Here is an 18,116-nt window from a genome sequence, read left to right on the forward strand (position 1 = left end):
CCCAGTGCTCAGCCCTGCTGAGACATCAGAATCATCTGGGGTGCTTCCCAGACACCCGGTGTTGAGGCTGAACAGACCAACTAAACCACCACTCCCTGGTAGGATTAGGCACTGTTTAACACTACCCCGGTGTTTCCAATGTTTAACCGTTGAACTAGAACCAGCAACAGAATCACCTGGAAGCTTTGTGAAATCTCCCCTACCACTCCTGGATACGCCCAGATTTAGGGCAGGTGCCCAAGGGTTTGCATTTCTAATAAAATCACAAGCGCTGCTGCTGCTGCTGCTCCTTGTCCAAGGATCACACTTTGAGAACCGGTGCTTAATTTTGCCTCTGAGAGACGATTAGTGGCCACCTTGCCTTCTATGTCAAGTCTTCCTGTCTCTCTCCTATAAAGACGCCTGTGATTATATTTAGGGAGCTTCACAGATCTTTCTGCACCCCAAACTTCTTAATTTAATCACACTTGCAGGGTGCCTTTGTCACATGAGTCATATTTGCAGGTTCTGAGGATTAGGATTTAAATCTCTCTGGAGGTCATTATTCTGCCAACCAGCAGTTACCTTTTCCACTTGGTGAATTGTCCCATGAGAGCTTGGGGGGAACCTCAGAATCCAAGGCACAGGTTTATGTATCCTGTCTTCATTTGTGTTCCTCCCCAGAGCAGAACACAAAGCAAGGATTTGGGTGAAAGTCATTTGGGAGGTGGTCCAGGGAATGTAGTAGGGGACTTCCCCGCAGCTGGGGCTCAGTTCTACTGGGAGCTCAGGAGGCAGGGACTGGGATATTTACCCACCAGCTCCTGGGGGCATGCTTGCTCTCAGCAATGCCAATGGCTAGAGGAACCCCCTGGCACAGTCGCAGGTACTCATGGCAGAAGCTGGAGGCCTGGTGATTGCTGAGGTCTAAGACAAGGATGTGACAGTCTCTACTACAAAGACCTTAAGATGTCTTACTGGCTCAATTACCTGCCCCACAGCCTCTGTTGGGGCAGTTACAACTTAGCTTCCTCCTGCTGGGACGCAGGAGCTGGGATCCACTTGCAGGGAAACCCCACTAACATTTAATAAAGCTATCTTGCATTCAGCACTTTCTGTTGCCAGATGCACATAGTTCCCTTCTAATGTCCACACCAGTTTCACAAGGTAACCATTTGTACCCTGGTTACCTGCAGACTAACTAGTCTGCAGAGCAGACTAACATTCACAGTGGTGCAGTCACTTGCCTGTGGTCACACAGTGCCAGGGCCGATGGGGCCATCTGCTGGGGTTCAAATCTTTCCCTTAGCTTGGGATGTTGGGCAAAGCAAAGTGCTCTCTGTGCTTTGTTTCCACACCTATAAAATGAGGCCTAAAAGTGGGATTTGTTCAAAAACCAGTGGTTAAAATTAAGTAGGTTAACTATAAACATAAAGTACTTCAAATAATGTGGTGTGTCATTTCCAGAACCTCACAGTGTCTCTCCATGTCAGGAGGCCATGATTTCTCCTGATACTCATTTGCCAAAGGGCAAAAGTCACCAAAGCAACCCAAGCAATATTTTTTTTTTGCTTATTCTATACAGCGAGTCAAGGCAAGAAGAGGAGCTCAACTTTTTTCCATTTTGCATTTGTGAATCAGTCCCTAGAGCAGGGACACGTTGCCTTTGCGTGGTGACTACTTTTCCCAGTTGACTTTTAAAAATACACCTGGCCCGAGTCCATCTTCCAGCCCTGGAGCACTTAGCTCCATTCAAGCCTGCACGTAGGTGTCCACGGCAACAACATAAGCACAAGCATGAAGTGGCCGCTGGGGAGCTGGCGACAGCTGAGGGAGAGGCCTCCTGGCTGCTGAGGCTTTGCAGTGTCGACCAGCTGGGGTCTGAAAAAAGACAAGGGAACATGAACACAAGTGTCCTCACCACCCATCCCTCCCCACTCCTCCCCCCATTGGGCCAGCAGTCGCTCACCTGGCCTTCTCGGTGTCTTTCTGAGAAGTCTGGAGAAACCTGGGAGCTTTCCTGCTGCAGCTGGCAGTTCTTTCTCAGGACACAGGTTCCAGGAGGGGCCTTCCTACCTATAGAGACCTGTGTGTCTGACTGGGACTTTCTTGCTTTGCTGTTTTGCTGGGTTTTCAAGTGCTTGGACTTGTCCCCTATAGGAGGGTCATTATTGCTGAGGCTTGAACTGGGTTGTCCCTTTGTGCCCAAGCAGAACTGGCTTTGCTTCTGACATCATTCATACTAGTGTGGACCAGGCCCCCCAAAGGTTTCCACATTTTCTGTGGTCATCCAGAAACTACATTCATGAAGCATTGCATTGGTGTTCAGGATTAAGGGGGGATGCCAAGCAAAGACAACTACTCTTTTCCCTTCTTTCCCTCTTTCTGTGGACTGCATTGGGCAAGGTAAGGAAAGTTAATGGTGGACAAAATGAATGTTCTGGTCCAGGGAGTAGCATGACCCTGAGGGAGCTGTGGGGCAATGGTGGCACGCTCCTTGTCTGCCCGCAGAAAGAGAGGCAAGGCAGGCCTTGGTGGCCGCCTGCAGTTCAGGCCCTGGAAGTGTTTTCCCCAGAGTATCTGAGGTAAATGGGTTTTTCCTTTTCTTTTTTTCCTTTTGTTCCTTCAATTATCCAAGTCAACTGCCCAGCCCACACTTCCTCTGCTATGCACCCTGGAAATAAGTGCAGCTGAGTGACTGTGTAGAGCCGGTTGCCGTGGTGACTGCCGCTGTGGTGGTCTTGCACAGGCCCAGCTGGAAGGTGGCGTGGGGACAGTTTAGTCAGAGGGTTTGGCCATTTGCCTCTTTACTTGTGTTCTTAGTGAGGCATCATGGTGCATGCTAAGGCATTGAGGTAAAATTTGGAAAACTTGAGTTATTTCTCTGGACCTGCCTCCTGGCACACATGTGCAGTGTTGGACAAGCTGTTTACTTTCTCTGAGTCTCAGTTCCCCCAACTATGAAATGAACTGATGTACCTGCTTTCAAAGATCCTTTTAGCCATAGACTTTCTCTGACTTTTTAGCTAATAAGTTGCTCGCTAATTTGCAGAATGAGCACCTATACAAAGAAGGATCTCAGCACCTGAGAATCTGGGGCGCAAGGAGGGGACATGGGACAGCTCTGGATTGGAGTGACATCTTTGTGATCCACTAGCTGAGTGATCTTGGCCAAATGGTCTTAACACCTCAGTTTCCACATCTGTGAAATGGGATGATTAGAATACCTGCCTGGGTCATGAGGACTAAATGAGCTGATAGGTACAGAACTGTGTATTGCACCTGGAACACAGCTAAGCTCTCAGGTACTGGTTATAACAGTTATTTCATATGCTGGCGAGATGGCTGGAATCCAGGCCACTTGTCTCCTCCTGGGATGTTACATTTCTGTTATCAACCCATCTGTTTATAAAAGCTATAGGCTCCTTGAGTTAGTTTGTCTTATGGGTTGCCTTGGTGAATAGAGTAGTCAAGTATATGGTAGGAAGAGCAATGAATATCGGTCATTTGACTGATGGGAAGTAGATCAGTGACTGGAGAGATTTGCTCATGGTGCCGAAGAGTCTGTATTTAAAGGCCCAGACTGAGTAGGGACAGGAATAAGGGTCTGGACTCAGAAGCCCAGCTCCATAGGACCTTGAATGTCAGAGCCTTGATTTCCTTACCTGGAAAAGTGGGTGCAATCAAAGGTAATTTGAGGGCTGTGGGATCATCTAGCTCTGCGTAGGAGTGTGTACTCAGGAGTTACGCCTTCAGGGCCAGCACTGAGCTCTCAAGACCTTGGAAGCACAGTCTCACACCTGAGGACAGACCTTAGCGCCCTGACAGACCTGAGCAGCAAAAAGGCTGCAGATGGGCAAAGTTCACTCGCTGGAGACCCAGTGAGTGTCTTCTCACCTCCCAGACAGGGTGAGCTTATAGGGCCCCCCAAGAGCACTGCAATCCAGAGGGCCCACCCTCTGGAAATTGTGCAACCCTGTGCAGAACCCAGCTGGTATGCAACTCCTTCCTGTATGCATTAGCCATGGCTGGAGCCTGGGGCCTCTATCCACATGTACCTACCTTGGAGGGAACGACCATTGCTCCCCCCGCCCCATACACTGGACACTGGGCCTACCAGTGTGCTTCTTCCTCGGAAATTAGAAGCTGATCCCGTATGAGAACTTCAAATGGAAAGCCAGCAAGTGATGGCTGTCTTGATAAAAACTTCTCTGGCCATATGTATCAGCAGCCACTTAGCATTTTGCTCTTTTTTTTTTCCCCCCAATTCGGGGCAATAAATATATTTGAATTGACTCAAATCCTTTTTATTATTATTGCTATTACTATTGTTATTATCATCAGTAAGAAGCTGAAATCTCTAATTATGAGTTACCTGAGATACATAGATTTCCATAAACTTCCTATCAGTCACATGACCAACATTTATTGTACCTCCTTCCACATACCTGACTATTCTACTCATCAAGAAGATCATTAAGACAAACTAACTCAAGGAGCCCAGTTTATCTGTGATATTAAAGTAACACAAATGAGGTGAGCAGCGGATCATACTGGGGGTTCTTGGGCACACGAGTAGTCGGAGTTAATATGAGAACAGAGCAATCAGGACAAGGGCGTGAGAGGTCTGAATTTAAGTCATGACATGGCCACTTACCTGCATGCTTACCTGAGCCTCAGTTTCCCTATTTGTCAGATGCAGAAAATACTAACAACTTTTAAGGCTGTTGTCGGCTGGTGCACAGCACATAGTAGATGCTCAGGCATGTTGTCGAGCATTGTGATGGTTGATGTTTGCAAGCTCCAGCAAGGCAGATTAAAGAATGTTTTTGCTTTCTGCTTTAGATGGTGGGGGAAATGTCTTCTGGCAAACAAGCGAGCAAGCAAGCAAGCTTACATCTTATACCAGAATAAATCACAAATGAATTAAGATTTAAATATAAAATATGAAGTGATAAAACTATTAGAAGGAAACCTTAGGAGATGTTTTTTTCCTTTTGGTAAGTTTAGAGTGAGGGAAAAACCCAGAACCTTAAAAAGAAAAATTCTCTCCAGCATCTTCTGCTACATAGAAAGAAAAAAATTTTGGAAGACAAAATAATCAAAAACAATGTCCAAGGGCCAAAACAAATTGGAGAAAATTTGCAAGTCATATAGTCATATAAAAAAGTTCTACTTTCCTTAGATGTACCCAGAATTTATAAGAGAAGACCAGCAACCCAGTGGGAAAAGTATGAATGGCTCTGAAACATAGGACAGGCACCTCCCTCTGCTCTGAAAGGGAATGTGAACTGGTGGAGATTTTGTGGAGATGAATTAGGCAACATGTGTACAAATTACAAACACATACTGGGACCCAGCAGTTCTGTAGGGATCCATCCAATGGACACAAATCACTGAAATGAGCGCTGTTAGGAAGCAAGGATAACAACCTAGGGTTCTTCCACATGAAGAATGTTTTCTCCTATGTAGTTACACAGAATAATCTCTTAGAAATACTGTGAAGAAATCAAGAAGCAGCCCCTTAAATAGTTACATATTCAAGTAAGGCTTCGAGAAAGAGGGGAAAATGTCACACCTACCTGCTTGCTTGTAGATGCAAAAAAATATTCCTGGAAGTGTAGCTAGAAACTGAAATAACTGATGAAGAATAAGAACTTGCAGCTGGCAGAGGGATGAGGAGTTTTCATGTACACTCATTTGTAATTTTAGAATCTTGAATCACATGAATGTGTCAGCTATTCTAAACAACAAAAACAAAATACCACAGATGCATATAAAACAGAGCCTCTCATCTGGAGCTCCAGATGGGATTTTCCTGTCTTGAAAAGTCTGTTAGCCCCAAAGCAGCAACGGGAACTGAGATGGCAGAATTGCCAGGATGGTAGAGTGTCACAATCGTAGTGCTTCAAAAAAAGCCTAGCGTTTACCTTGCCGATGTGTTCAACTGACAAGATCTATTGCTCAATTGAGTTCAAAGGGGTCAGCCCAAGGTCCCCCACTACTTTCTGGAATCCAGGGATTTGAGTGATTCATTGGAACCAATGAGTAGAAATGTCCACCTGTGCCTGGGGGCTCCCAGGGACCCCACTTTTCTTGTCCCACCTGCCACGAGCCCTCAGACAGCAAATACTGGAGACAGTGGGGGGAGGGGCCTTTAGGAAAAGGGTTATGTGAGCCGTGTGGATTTGAACCACAAGTGTCTGGAAGCTAAAATGTCACCATGGAAAAATGAAGGCGTGGAAACAGCGGCTGGAAACACAGGGTCTTTCCACTCAGCCCTCGTCAGCAGGTGTGAGGAATGCCCCAATGCTCAGCCGATGCAGCTGGAGGGTTTGTCTCTGACCTAGGGCCAGATCTCCCAAGTAACTTGACCAACTTGGCCGCCCCTGTCGGGCCGTAGCTGAAGATCTCAGGGCCCTGGCTGATTGATGCTGGCCGTGGTAATCGAATTCAGAGCCAAGGCACAGCCAGCTTTGAGGCTTCTCGACGCCTAATGACATTGTCTCCTTCTTCCTCTCTATTCACCACATGCCATTTGGTCAAATTAGAACTTGAACTCCAAAAAGCAGATGCCTTCCTTTAGATAAGGTCCAAAAATATGCCCTTGGGGGAAGAAAGAGTGTTGCGATTGTCATCTTGAATCTATGCATGAAGGAGCCACTTTTGATAGATGACTTATTATAAAATAATGACAATATGAGATGATTTTCTCTCATCCTTATAGCTAGGGTGTCCTACCCCAAATCCTAATCCTGGGAGAGGTATCTTCTGGGTCTCTGTGGCCTAGTTTAAATTTTTTAATTTCATTTTTTTAATTATAAAAAATCTCAAATATTCAAAAAGAGAGGAAAGAATTCTGGGAACAACAATATGTGCAATTATGGGCTGCATGGTGCCCCCCTAAAATTCATGTGTTGAAGTCCTTACTCCTCATATGTCAGAATGTGACTGTATTTGGAGATGTCTTTAAAGAAGTGATTAAGTTAAAATAAGGCAGCTGGAGGATGGGCCCTCATGCAATCTGATGGGTGCCCTTATAAGAGGAGACTGGGACACAGAGAGACACGGGGATGTGTTTGCAAGCCTACGTGAGACCTCAGAGCAAAAGAGCTGTACTGACACCTGAACCTTGCACGTTCCAGAACTGTGAACAGTAAATGCCTGTTGTGAAAGGCCTCCAGGCTGGGCTCCCTGTAATAGCAGCCCCAGCCCACTAAGACACCCATCTCATAGATTCTGCAGTCATTTCTGTTTTGCTGTGTTCTCTCTATGTATCCATCCTTATTCTTTGATGGATTTCAAAGTGAGTTTCAGATTTGCTGCCCACTTGGAGAAAAAGTATGTAACAGAAGAGATACATGCACTTGTTATTGCAAGATGCTCCGATGCATGATTAAACCCTCTCTCTGTGGCCAGGGTGGTCAGGGAGGCAGCTAGGATTGTCTACTCATGTAAATTTACAAACCAGAAAACCAGACTCCAGTAATGAGTAATAGTGAGGTTTGATTAGAATGACATGGAATGGGGTGTTGGTACATTCCCAACCCTTCCATGCGCTGGCTGAGCCGACACCCGCCATGTTTTTTGAGAGTCCCTGCTCATTCTCTTTGGCTGGTGGCAGGGGAGAGAGGTACCTCATTGTCCTGGTAGCCAAATCTTCAGGAGTCTCCAGGGTCAGACAGTTGGATTCAATCCTGGGCTGTACCTTCAGCTATCGGTGACCTCAGGCGTATCCCTAAATCTTTAAGTCTTGTCTGAAGATAAGGATGGTCATGCTAACATATTCCTTGCAGGTTTGTTTTAGATCAAAGGAGGATATGGGACACATACTGCTTCCTAGGGGAGCAACCTCTCTCCCAGTGGGGTGACACTGTCTGCTGTAATGTCACCAATAGCTTAGTGACTTAACCTAATCAAGGTTAGCTTTTGCTCACCTAACAGCCCAATGTCCCTGCTTGGGGGTATTCGCCTCCTCTACGCTGACACTCAGGGATCCAGGCTCTTTCCTTCTGTGGCTCCCCCATGCCCTAGGCAGAACCATTGCCCCAGGTACCCCCACTGTAGGGCCTGCAGCCCTATAGTGTAGCAGCTTTTCAGGAACAGCTGACTGGTAGCAGGGGGAGCACATTTTGGGGGAGTACTACTAGCCTTCTCTGCCCCCCTCTGAGGCAGTCCTGTGATGTGACATCAGTGGCTGGGAGTTAGGAGTGGAGAGAGTCAGCCAGCCAGGAAGGGCCAGGTCAGAGGGAAACCTCCCTGCTCCCCGCACCCCCCACCCCAGAACAGTGAGTATAGCAGCGGTCCTGAGCTGGTCAGATCAGGGCTCACCGGGCTGTGTGTAAGTCTGGACCCAGTTCCCGAGGGTCCGGACCAAGTGCTGGCTTCCCAAGAGTCTGGTTCCCCTCCCTTAAGCCAGAGATGTCCCGTGAGGGTCGAATGAGATGAAGTGTGGAAGCCGAGCCCAGTGTCATCCCTGCTCTACGATGAGGATTTTTTTTCAAAAGGGACAGCAAGTGAGGATGTCAACTGCACTGTTCATTCCCCTCATCTCTGGGGGACAGTGGTAATGGCACATCCCCATTTCTGAGTCCTTCTTATTCACGTGTTCCGGGGAATCGATACTGATCAGTTCAAATTAGTAGATGAGAGGAAGCCTCTTTGCCTCCAGAGTCTAGATCACGGATTGGTTCACATCTAGACTCTGATGGCAGAGAGAGGGCTTGGCGCCTTGTGAGTGTTCAATAAATGTCTGTGGGCTGAAGTGGAAGCTGTTATGGCCTCCCCTGATTAAGCAAAATTGGATGGAGAGGCAGAATTCAAGGAAACACTATTCTCACACGTGTGGAATAGTAAGAAAGACTGCTCAAGACTCTTGCAGTGGGTGGCAAGACTGCCTCACTAGCAGAGAGAGAGAGAAATCGGGCTTGATTCTGGATGCAACAGGGACAGTGGGGATTTATAGCCCAGGAGCAGATGGGGAGGCTGTGGGTAGAGCATCACTAAGAGGACAGGTGGAAGGGGAGGGGGATTCTTGCCAAATTCATTCCACAGCATTAGTATTGAAAGTAGGCCAGGCTAATGAGATATTGTGGGGAGAAGTCCCCGGGGAGGGGGTGAAGCATTTGATCAGATACTGAGAGTGATCCCACAGGGTGGGATTTTAAACTGACTTGCCTGATTCTTGCTAAAGCTGGACTTTGCACAGATGGACATGGAAGACCAAATGCAGTCAGGGAGCGAGTCTTTGTCAGTGGGAAGACAGAACCTGCATCTCCAGCCTCTTCACCCTGCCCAGGTTTTGGGAATATGACAGCAGACTCAAGGTGCCCTGGGGCAGATGGTACCAATGACTCTGCCCTTAAACCTGAAGGTGTCTTTGCCTCACTCTGGGAACTCTGGCTCCTCAGGGTGTCCTCACCCTCTCTCTGTGCAGAGGGGTGGGGGACACAAAAGGGGGAGATACAAAGCAGATGCCACTTAGGCCAGCACTGCAGGGAGCAGGTCTGTGTATGGCAGCAGTGGGGACAGGAGCTTCTGGAACAGTGCCCGGGCAAGCGGTATTCCAGAAGTGGTCTTCTGGCCTGGTTGATACATCCCAGAGCTTCAATTAAGACATAATACTGTGAATATGACACCTTTTGACAGCTGCAGGAAGGCTCTGGAAACTTTAATTCTGAATTAGATTTTGTGGGCAGTTCTGCTGGGAGCTGGTGCCTGGGTCATGGAACCTGAGGGTACTCAGCAGGCCGGCCACTTTGAGAGCAAGGATTCCTGCCACAGCAGGGCAGGAGACAGATCCTCCATCCCTGTCCAGGACCATTTGAGGACAATTTGTGTCTCAGGAGTCATAGGCCTGGTAGGAGCCAGAGCTGAAAAGGGCTTCAAGCTCCATCTGCTCCAATGCTCCCATTTTACATTTGGGAAAACCAAGGGCCAGAGGGTTAGTGACTTGTCCAGGGTCTCACAGCAAGTTACTACCCAGGCCAGGACTGGAGACCAGGCTAGCTGGCTTGACTGAAGGGTAGTTAAAAGTAGTTGAGCCTTCATCCAGCTATTTAACTTAAGGAAATTGAACTATTAGTGCTTAGAGTGTGAGACATTTGAGATAATGAGACAAAGATACAGAGATAATGAGAACGAGACAGAAAAGAGAATAACAGAAGGAGAGAAGCATAGGAAAGAAACAGACATTCGTGAACTCAAATCAACAGGTTCTAAACAGAGATTCAAATACTTGCAGAGACAGAAAGAACAACAATTTGAAAGGAAACCTGCACACCTATGTTTATTGCAGCACTATTTACAATACCTAAGATATGGAAGCAAACCAAATGCCCTAAAACAGATGAATGCATCAAGACGATGTGGTATATATACACAATGGAATACTATTCAGCAATCAAAAAGATAAATTTATGTCATTTGCAGCAACATGGATGGAACTGGAAGGGATTATGCTGAGCAAAATAAGTCATCAGGAAAAAAGGAACTATCAGGTGGTATCACTTATAGGTGGAACATAGAGAAATCGAATAACGGGTCAGGAAAAAGACAAACATTTGCAGAGTTGAAGAGGACTCCAGCTATGATCATCTAGTCCTGTCACCTTCATTTTTACAATAATGAAACAAAGTACCGATGAGTATATGAGTATACACAGTTTATGTGTATAAACCTTTTTAGGAGAACTTAGTGCTAAATGGCTAAAAAAAATGCACTTTGGACTAAAAGGAGCAAAACCCTCCACTTCCAAGAGTTTTTGAAATGAATTTGAAAAACAAAGAGCTGCAGAAATAGGACCCAGCACAGGGCAATTTAGGAGAAGATGATGCAGATGATATTCTGCAACCGGCTGAGATTCAGGACTGAGTGCTCCATGCCCTCAGTGCTGCTTTCTAAAAGAATCTGCACTTCGGGGAACAGAGGGAAATGTCCTAGGGAAGGAACTGAGCCGACTCCTTTTCCCTCTTACTCTTCCCATTTTGGTTCCAGAAAATCTTCTCTGCTTTCAATGATTAGTGCAAATGCCACCTCCAGGAACCTCTCCCTGATTGCTCACTTGAAACCTTCCCCTACAACACACACTCAGGTATTCATCACTTCCTTCTGTAAATCCCTCCAGACACCTCAGCCCCATGTTAGCCAGAAATCCAGCACAAGTTTGCCTGACCCCAGGGCCTGTACTCTTTCCAAAACCCTGGATGCCACATCCCGAGGACAGGAGCTGTGTCGTTGTGTCTTGCACACACTGGTATCCCATGTGTATTTCTGAGTGAATGAAACAGTGAATGAATGATTACAGGACAGGGCCTTTCTCTTGAAGGCTATGGCTCAGGGTTCAGCAGGTCCATCCAGACTGCCTCCTGTGTCTGCACCCCACCTCTTTTGTTCCTAGGGTTTGGGCTGTGGCTGCTTTCTTCTACTGTGGGGAGCTGTGTTGCAGGAGAGGCCAGATGAGCCACAGAGCCTAAAATATTTACTATCTGGGCCTTTCCAGAAAAAGTTTGCTGACTTCTGCTATAGCTTATGGTCTTTATGAAGCTGGCTAAAACCACAGTGCCTATTGCTAAGTACGACAAACATGAATAACCTTGTCTTTTATCATGTAGAATGTCATGCATGTGGGCACATGCCTGTGCATTAGGTGGGCCTGTGCCGCACAGACAGATTTCTGTATGTAGCTGGTATATACCATTTGTCCTCTTATAGGCAGGCTTCATCTAAAAGGGCTGGCCCCACTGGCTCTTCGGAAATATCTATCTAGATATAGACAGATATATATTTTTTATTAAGTTTGACTTTGTTGCCTGCACCTTGGCACACATGTGGTGGGAGCAGAGACCCCTGGCAGCTGAGACCTTCCCTGAGGCAGAGCAGGCAGACTCCTGGAGGACAATCGCAGTGGGGGTTGACTTTGAGGCTTGCCAGAACAGTATTGACAGGGCAGTTTTTGAGCCGAATGAAAAGCAGCCTGTTGGACAGATTACACTCCATTTCCTCCCGGCTTGCAGGGGTGCTCGGTATTGCTGGCTCCCAACCTCACCTCCTCCCCTGGGCTGAGGGCTCCATTCCTCTCCCAAGCCGCCCCCAGTACAGCCTCCTGAGAGGCCAGAGCGGGGCTGCCTACCCAGCCCTGCTCCCAGGAGCTCAGCCCTGGCCTCCGGACGGACCCCTGGCATCTGAGGCAGAAGCAACACCAAAGCCGGGATTGGCCGGCTCCCACCCCAAATGCCCAGCAGGCCGGCGCTGGGAACCTCGGGGGCGTGACGAAGCGCAGCCTGTCTCCAGCATGTGTTCTGGGGCCAGTCCGCCTTGGGCCCTGGCCACGATGACCGGCCCATCCCTCAGCCTCACTCATCTGCTCTCCATTTCAGGACTGCTCTGTTACTCGGTCTGCTGCTTGGGTGAGTTCGTGTGTGAGTTTGTGTGTGTGTGTGTGTGTGTGTGTACTGATTTGGAAAATGACTCTTGGGAAGCAGACTTGTTCTGGCAGCTTTGAGCAAACTAAATCTTAAACTTCTCGGTCAATGTTGGGGTCACAGCATAAAGGGGGGGTCGCTGGTAGAATTGGTGGGGACCTGGGCAGACACGCTCAGGTGTGTGTGCACACGTGTGTTCCTCTCTTGTGCCCTTGACTTCAGGGTGGCAGGCTGGCAGCTGCTGCGCCTTGGCTTTGCAGTAACGGCGTGTTTTGTGGTCGGGCCACCCCTGGCAGCGGCTGGCTCTCCATCACCGTCCAGGCGGGCTGGCTGGGGCCATGCAGTTTGCTGCCCACGGGGCAGCAGCCACCAAAGGGGCAAATGGTTTTCTTTGTAGGCTGTGTCCTCACCTGCCCCCTGGGCAGCTCAGAGGCAAATTGTAAACCCTTTCTGTGATCTTTCAGAGAAGTTCAAATAACTTCAATGTCTAGAATCAGTTTTTCGAAGCATGTGAGGCAGATGTGCAGGCCTGAAGGGAAGTTGCAGGATGCAGCCTTCCCTGGAATAGGTGAATCAGGGATCACAACACTTGAGGTCAGCTGCAGCCAGGCAATGTGAGAGTGTCACCATGGCTGAGCCACCAGCATGCTCAGTGGTGCCAGGTCCTCTCCACTCCTCTCTTCTGGTGCAGGTTCCAGTGGGCAGGGGAAGGCCCCAGATCAAGAGGAGGCAGAGGTAAGATTTGAACAGGCCACTATCTGCACAGCACAGATAGCGTGCAGCTGCACTCATAACCTTCCAGGCTGCAGAGGGACAGGTTTCAGTCACTTCTTTCCTTTGGGGTTTTCTAATGACACACTTGCTTGATAGGGGAGGGAGGTTCCTTGATGCAAAAGCAGGAGGCAGCAGTGGGAACGGCTGCCGCTCCTACCCTACAGATGGGTTGGCCTGGTGAGTGGGAATTGCTGACAGTCCCAGTGGTGTGTCTGGGGTCAGATGCATAAAAGGAGATGGCTGGGGTCAAACTTGTGGTACCAATGAGGAAACTGAGTCTCAGATTGAAGGAATGCGACATATGGTCACTTGCACACAGACCCCCCACTCGGACCCAAGTCCCTATATTCCCAAGAGTGGGTTGGAGTGAATCACTTTCCAAGGATATGCCTAAGAGTCAAGGGGGTGTTGAGTCCAAAGGGCAAAATCAGCGTGAAGACAGCAAAACAAACAAACAAATAACAACAACAAAACCCTATAAACCTAACAACTGCCAAAAGCCTGATTCTGACTCAGCTTTGTTCTCCCCACCCCCACACCCGCAATGTGGCACAACAGGGGCCACGTGCAATGTGACTTTGGTGTCTTTCAGCCAGGGCAAGCAGTCCCGAAATCCCCAGGCTGCCTAAGGCTGAGCCATGTGGCACATCCGGGGTTTTGTGTGCACACACTCACATGCTGGGGCGTGCAGTTGTTTCCATTAAAGCAGAGCCTCCTGGGGTTTTCCAGGCTGGACCCCGGGCTCAGACACGACTCCCCCGGAGGCAGCATAGTCCTGAGACCCACAGGCCACACACAGATGACACCAAAATAGACATGCGAAGTCCTGGCTTAGTTGACTGGGAGGGGGGGAGGGGAAAGCTGTTCCCAAACACATCCACCTGATGGAAATATTCTGCGCTGGAATGAGCTGTAAATAAACCAGACCATGCTAAAAACAAACACCTCCAGGGAGGGGGTGGGTGTCAAAATAGATGGTCTTCACCTGCTGAAGATGAAGTAGGTCAAGGGCAAAGGCTGAGGAGGGGCAGGGAGGGTGGACCATGCAGATACCCCAGCAGGAAAAGCAACCAATGACTTATTCACTGAAGAGTTCCCCAATTTCCAGGAAGACACAAGAGATATAATGGCTTTAAACGAGCCGGGGTCTTTCGGCAGTGGAAGACCACACAGTCTTTGGGGTGAATGCTGGAGGCCATATACGAACTAGAATAAATGGCAAGGAGTACAAATTAGCCATGTGAACATGCCAGCCTCCCAGGTGCTAGGAGAAGCTCTGTGGAAAACCTCAGCCTCAGACCTTAGCTGTCTGTTGGGACAAAAGAGAGACAAGAGAGAAACTGTAGCTGGGACCTTGGGGAGGGGACTAGAGTGTCGGTGTGTGTGGTCAGCCTCGGTATGTTACAAAACATACCCAGGACCCTGTAGAAGCCTGGCCACGCCTCACTCTAATTCAAGGAAAGAAACTTGGAGAAATGTGAAGAGGAGTAACATCGGCATCCGTGTCAAGTGGTTTTTTTTTTTTAAGATTTATTTATTTATTTATACAAGCACTGGGTACAGTCAGAAGCACAGGAGGGTGAGAGAATTCACCAGAGCCACAGCAGGGAGCAGAACAGGCAGAAAGACCTAAGTACACTGCTGAGGGGAGCAGCAGGCGAGACAGGAGAGGTCTGTGCGCCATGTGGGATACTCGCCTGGTGGCCGGGGATTGAACCGGTGCTACAGAGGCTGGGGGCAGCTTCGCAACCCAGTGCTCAACTGCTGCGCCACCGGGGAGGCTCCATCAGTGTCAAGTTTTTAGCAGAGTATTTTGCCACTGAGAAGCAGCCCCTGGAGCTGCCACCCACAGACAGGCCATGTGGAACATAAACAATTTCACAGAACAACGTCAGATGAGGTCACTCTGACCACAAGGACTCAAGACAAGAACAAGGTCACCCGGACACCATGTCAGACACAGAAAAAACAGACTCTCTTTCCTTGCTGCTGTCAGTGACCACTGCCTACCACAGCTTCGGCCTGACTTGAGTTATCTCTCCTTCTAGATAAGAGTTAAGATAGTCAAAGAACAGCCCAAGCTTCCTCACAGCACGCATGAAGTGCAAAGCCAGACTCTACTTTCTCACAATCTCCCTAATATCTTGAAAAAAACCCAAATCCTGGGATAAATCCCCTCCAACACCTGCTTCCCAACATGCCCCACAGGCCCGCTGGTGCAATGGGTAGATGGAGCCAACTCAGTGTGCTTCTGTTGGTCTTTGGTTGGGGTCACACTAGCATGTCAGGCCATTGCTATGGGAGCCTCTTGCCTCCTTCTTAGCTCCTGACCTCTCTCCACTAGTGAGCAGTCTCAGTGTGGAGAGCAAAAGGCAGGATGCTGAAACCAGATGCTGGCTTCAAATCGTGGCTGTGTCACTTGTTGTATGACCATGGGTAAGTTGCTTCTCCTCTTTGTCTCAGTGAACTGGTCTATAAAATGGGAATAGGAGAATAATGACAGTATCACTTAACCCTCAAAATTGCTATGAGAATTAGGTGAATATATATGTGTGAAGCATTTAAATGGTACCTGGCATGTGGTGGTATTTTGTCATTATTAATATCATTTGTTAATATTATTATTCATTCAGCAAACATGAAAGGAATATATAGTGTATGTCAGGCAATGTGCTAGACCCTGGGGATAAAAACTGGCTCTTATCCTCCCAGAAAGCACAATTTAATCAAGGAGATGCAAGGAAATAGTTTCTCCCCATAAATGAGAGTTAACACAGGGTGAAACTAGAGAAAAACAGGACCACTTAACTTTGGCCTGGGAAGTCAAGGAAAGCTTCCTGGTGGAGGGGGCATCTGACATTTTTTTGATAAATAAGTAAGACTGTCCAGGACTGGGCTGGGTGTGAGAGGGCAGAGTGAGACTGTGTCAAAGGACCTTGACAGTCACTTAAGCTCCACAGGCCTTACCATCCACAGGTCTGGGGTACTGTTTTGGCATCTTCCTGTACCCCACCTCTCACAAGACCTGACCCAGTACCAGGCAAAGCATATGCTCAAATGGACAAATATCTAACACTAAACTTCAGCAGCTTTCCCCACAAACTAGTGGGGACTTCTCCACTTCATATTCTGTCCACTATTACCCCAGGTCCCTGCAACATCAAAATCACCCTTGATTCTTCCTCCTCTTTTATGGTGACAGCACACTGTCCCCCCAGTTTATTTCCCCCAGTAATGTTTGCATCAGTCCCTTCCTTTCTGTCCTCACTGCTTTCAGTCAGACCATGACAGGACACCCAATATCCTACTTGCTGCCTGACCCCAAGTCCTTCAGCTCACCTTGCCCTCTGCACCTTTCCCTACACAGAATCTTCCAGTAACATCCTTTGCTAACACCTTCCGTGGCTCTCTCTACTACTTTTTTACTAAAGCTCAACCCCATTGTGGGCATCTAAATTGCATAATCTAGCTCCAAACTACCTTTTCAACCCTCCTTAACCCCCTCCCCCAGTTCTGTCAGAAGCCTCCTTCCCCACAAGACCTTTCACCTTGAAACTTCCTGCTTCTGTGCTATATTTAACGTACTTGGAGTGCCTGACTGCTATTGCCCCCTGCCAGAGAAGCTTCTCAGAGTCTCCGTTAGACAACAGCGGCAGCCCAGAGACTCTGCCAAACACCAGCCTGAGCTTGGCCTGGGCAACCTCTGCAAGACCATCCTAGTGAGGAGAACGTGGCTGGAAAGGTGGCAGGCATTCAGGGTCCCAGTCATGACATATGAAATAAGAGCCCAATACAAAGAGATGTTCTGGCCAAAATAGAGGTTGGAGGTCAAGAGTAAAGGCAAGCCGGGTCAGAGAAATGGACCTTGTCATGGCCCCAGGGCCCAGCCATCTTATTCAGCAGAGGCAGGGGGCGCTATGTCAAGTAGCACGTGGGAGGCAGGCTCACATTTGATAGGCTAGAATAGAAACCGCAGCTGGGCCTCCTTGAGCACAGTGGGCATGAAGGAAGCCCCAATACCCACCCCCACTAATGAGCAAAGTCTTCTCTCAACAGCCCTTCCTGGCCTGGATCAGAAGAAGCGGGGCTGCCACAAAGCCTGCTGCCTGCTGACCCCCCCTCCACCCCCACTACTCCCACCACCCTTTCTCAGAGGGGACCGAAGTCCGGTGAGTAAGTGAGGAGAGAACAGCCATGGGGCGTCTCAGAGCCCACCCAACAGCCTGCCCCATCCACCCACCTCTGCAAGCCTGCTCCCACCAGAATCCTTTCTGAGGGAATCAACCCTCGCTCTGACACAGCAGGCTGAGCCCCGGAGCCGACATTCTGCCGTTGCGGGTGTGTGTCCATTCCTGAAGAAGTGATAGAGGGGGCATCCCCGGTGGCGCAGTGGGTTGAGAGAAGCGCTGTGAAGCTGTCCACAGCCTCCACAGCGCGGGTTCGATTCCCCGCTGGCCAGGGAGATTCCCACACGGCGCGGCAGACCTCTCCTGTCTCGCCCGCTGCTCCCCTCAGCAGTGTATTTCAGTCAGTCTGCCTGTTCTGTTCCCCACTCTGTCTCTGGTGAATCCTCTCACCCCCTGCATCTCTGGCCTGTACCCCAGGCCTGTACTTGTATAAAAAATAATAAAATAAATTAAAAAAAAAGTAAGTGCTAGAGGAAACTGGATTTGGCCAAGTGTCCCATCTTCTTGAGAACAATGAGGTGAATTTATAGCTTTCTGGGCTCCCATCAACACCCCAGATGTGGAATTTCCCCTTGCCTTTTTCTTCTCCCTAATCTCTATAGAATTCCCTTCCACCGCTGGTATCTGAGGTAAACTGTGGTGAGGAGGTGTTCTTGTGTGGTTGAGGTATGAAGGGAACAGAATTTGGGAAGGCAGGAAAAGAGAAGGATTTGGGAGGGTGAATTAGAAGGCACTAGGTCAGGACATTGTGGGA

At 48.6% G+C, this 18,116-nt stretch overlaps 1 protein-coding gene across 3 annotated transcripts in view; it reads left to right on the forward strand.

The window, feature by feature from the left end:
• The window catches only part of COLQ (collagen like tail subunit of asymmetric acetylcholinesterase), a gene marked incomplete at both ends in the record, with an annotated part of 51,586 nt that overhangs the window by 6,088 nt on the left and 27,382 nt on the right, over positions 1 to 18,116 (forward strand). For 2 of the 3 annotated variants that reach the window (XM_084246869.1, XM_084246870.1), the window contains one exon: positions 17,232 to 17,344. In XM_084246869.1, coding sequence (XP_084102995.1) covers positions 17,232 to 17,344 — 113 coding nt within the window. Of the gene's footprint in view, positions 1 to 12,210; positions 12,387 to 17,231; positions 17,345 to 18,116 lie in introns of those variants that run through there. The other variant, XM_084246868.1, reaches the window with a different exon arrangement.

Source organism: Talpa europaea (assembly GCF_964194135.1).
Source record: "Talpa europaea genome assembly, chromosome: 11".
Lineage (NCBI taxonomy): Eukaryota > Metazoa > Chordata > Mammalia > Eulipotyphla > Talpidae > Talpa > Talpa europaea.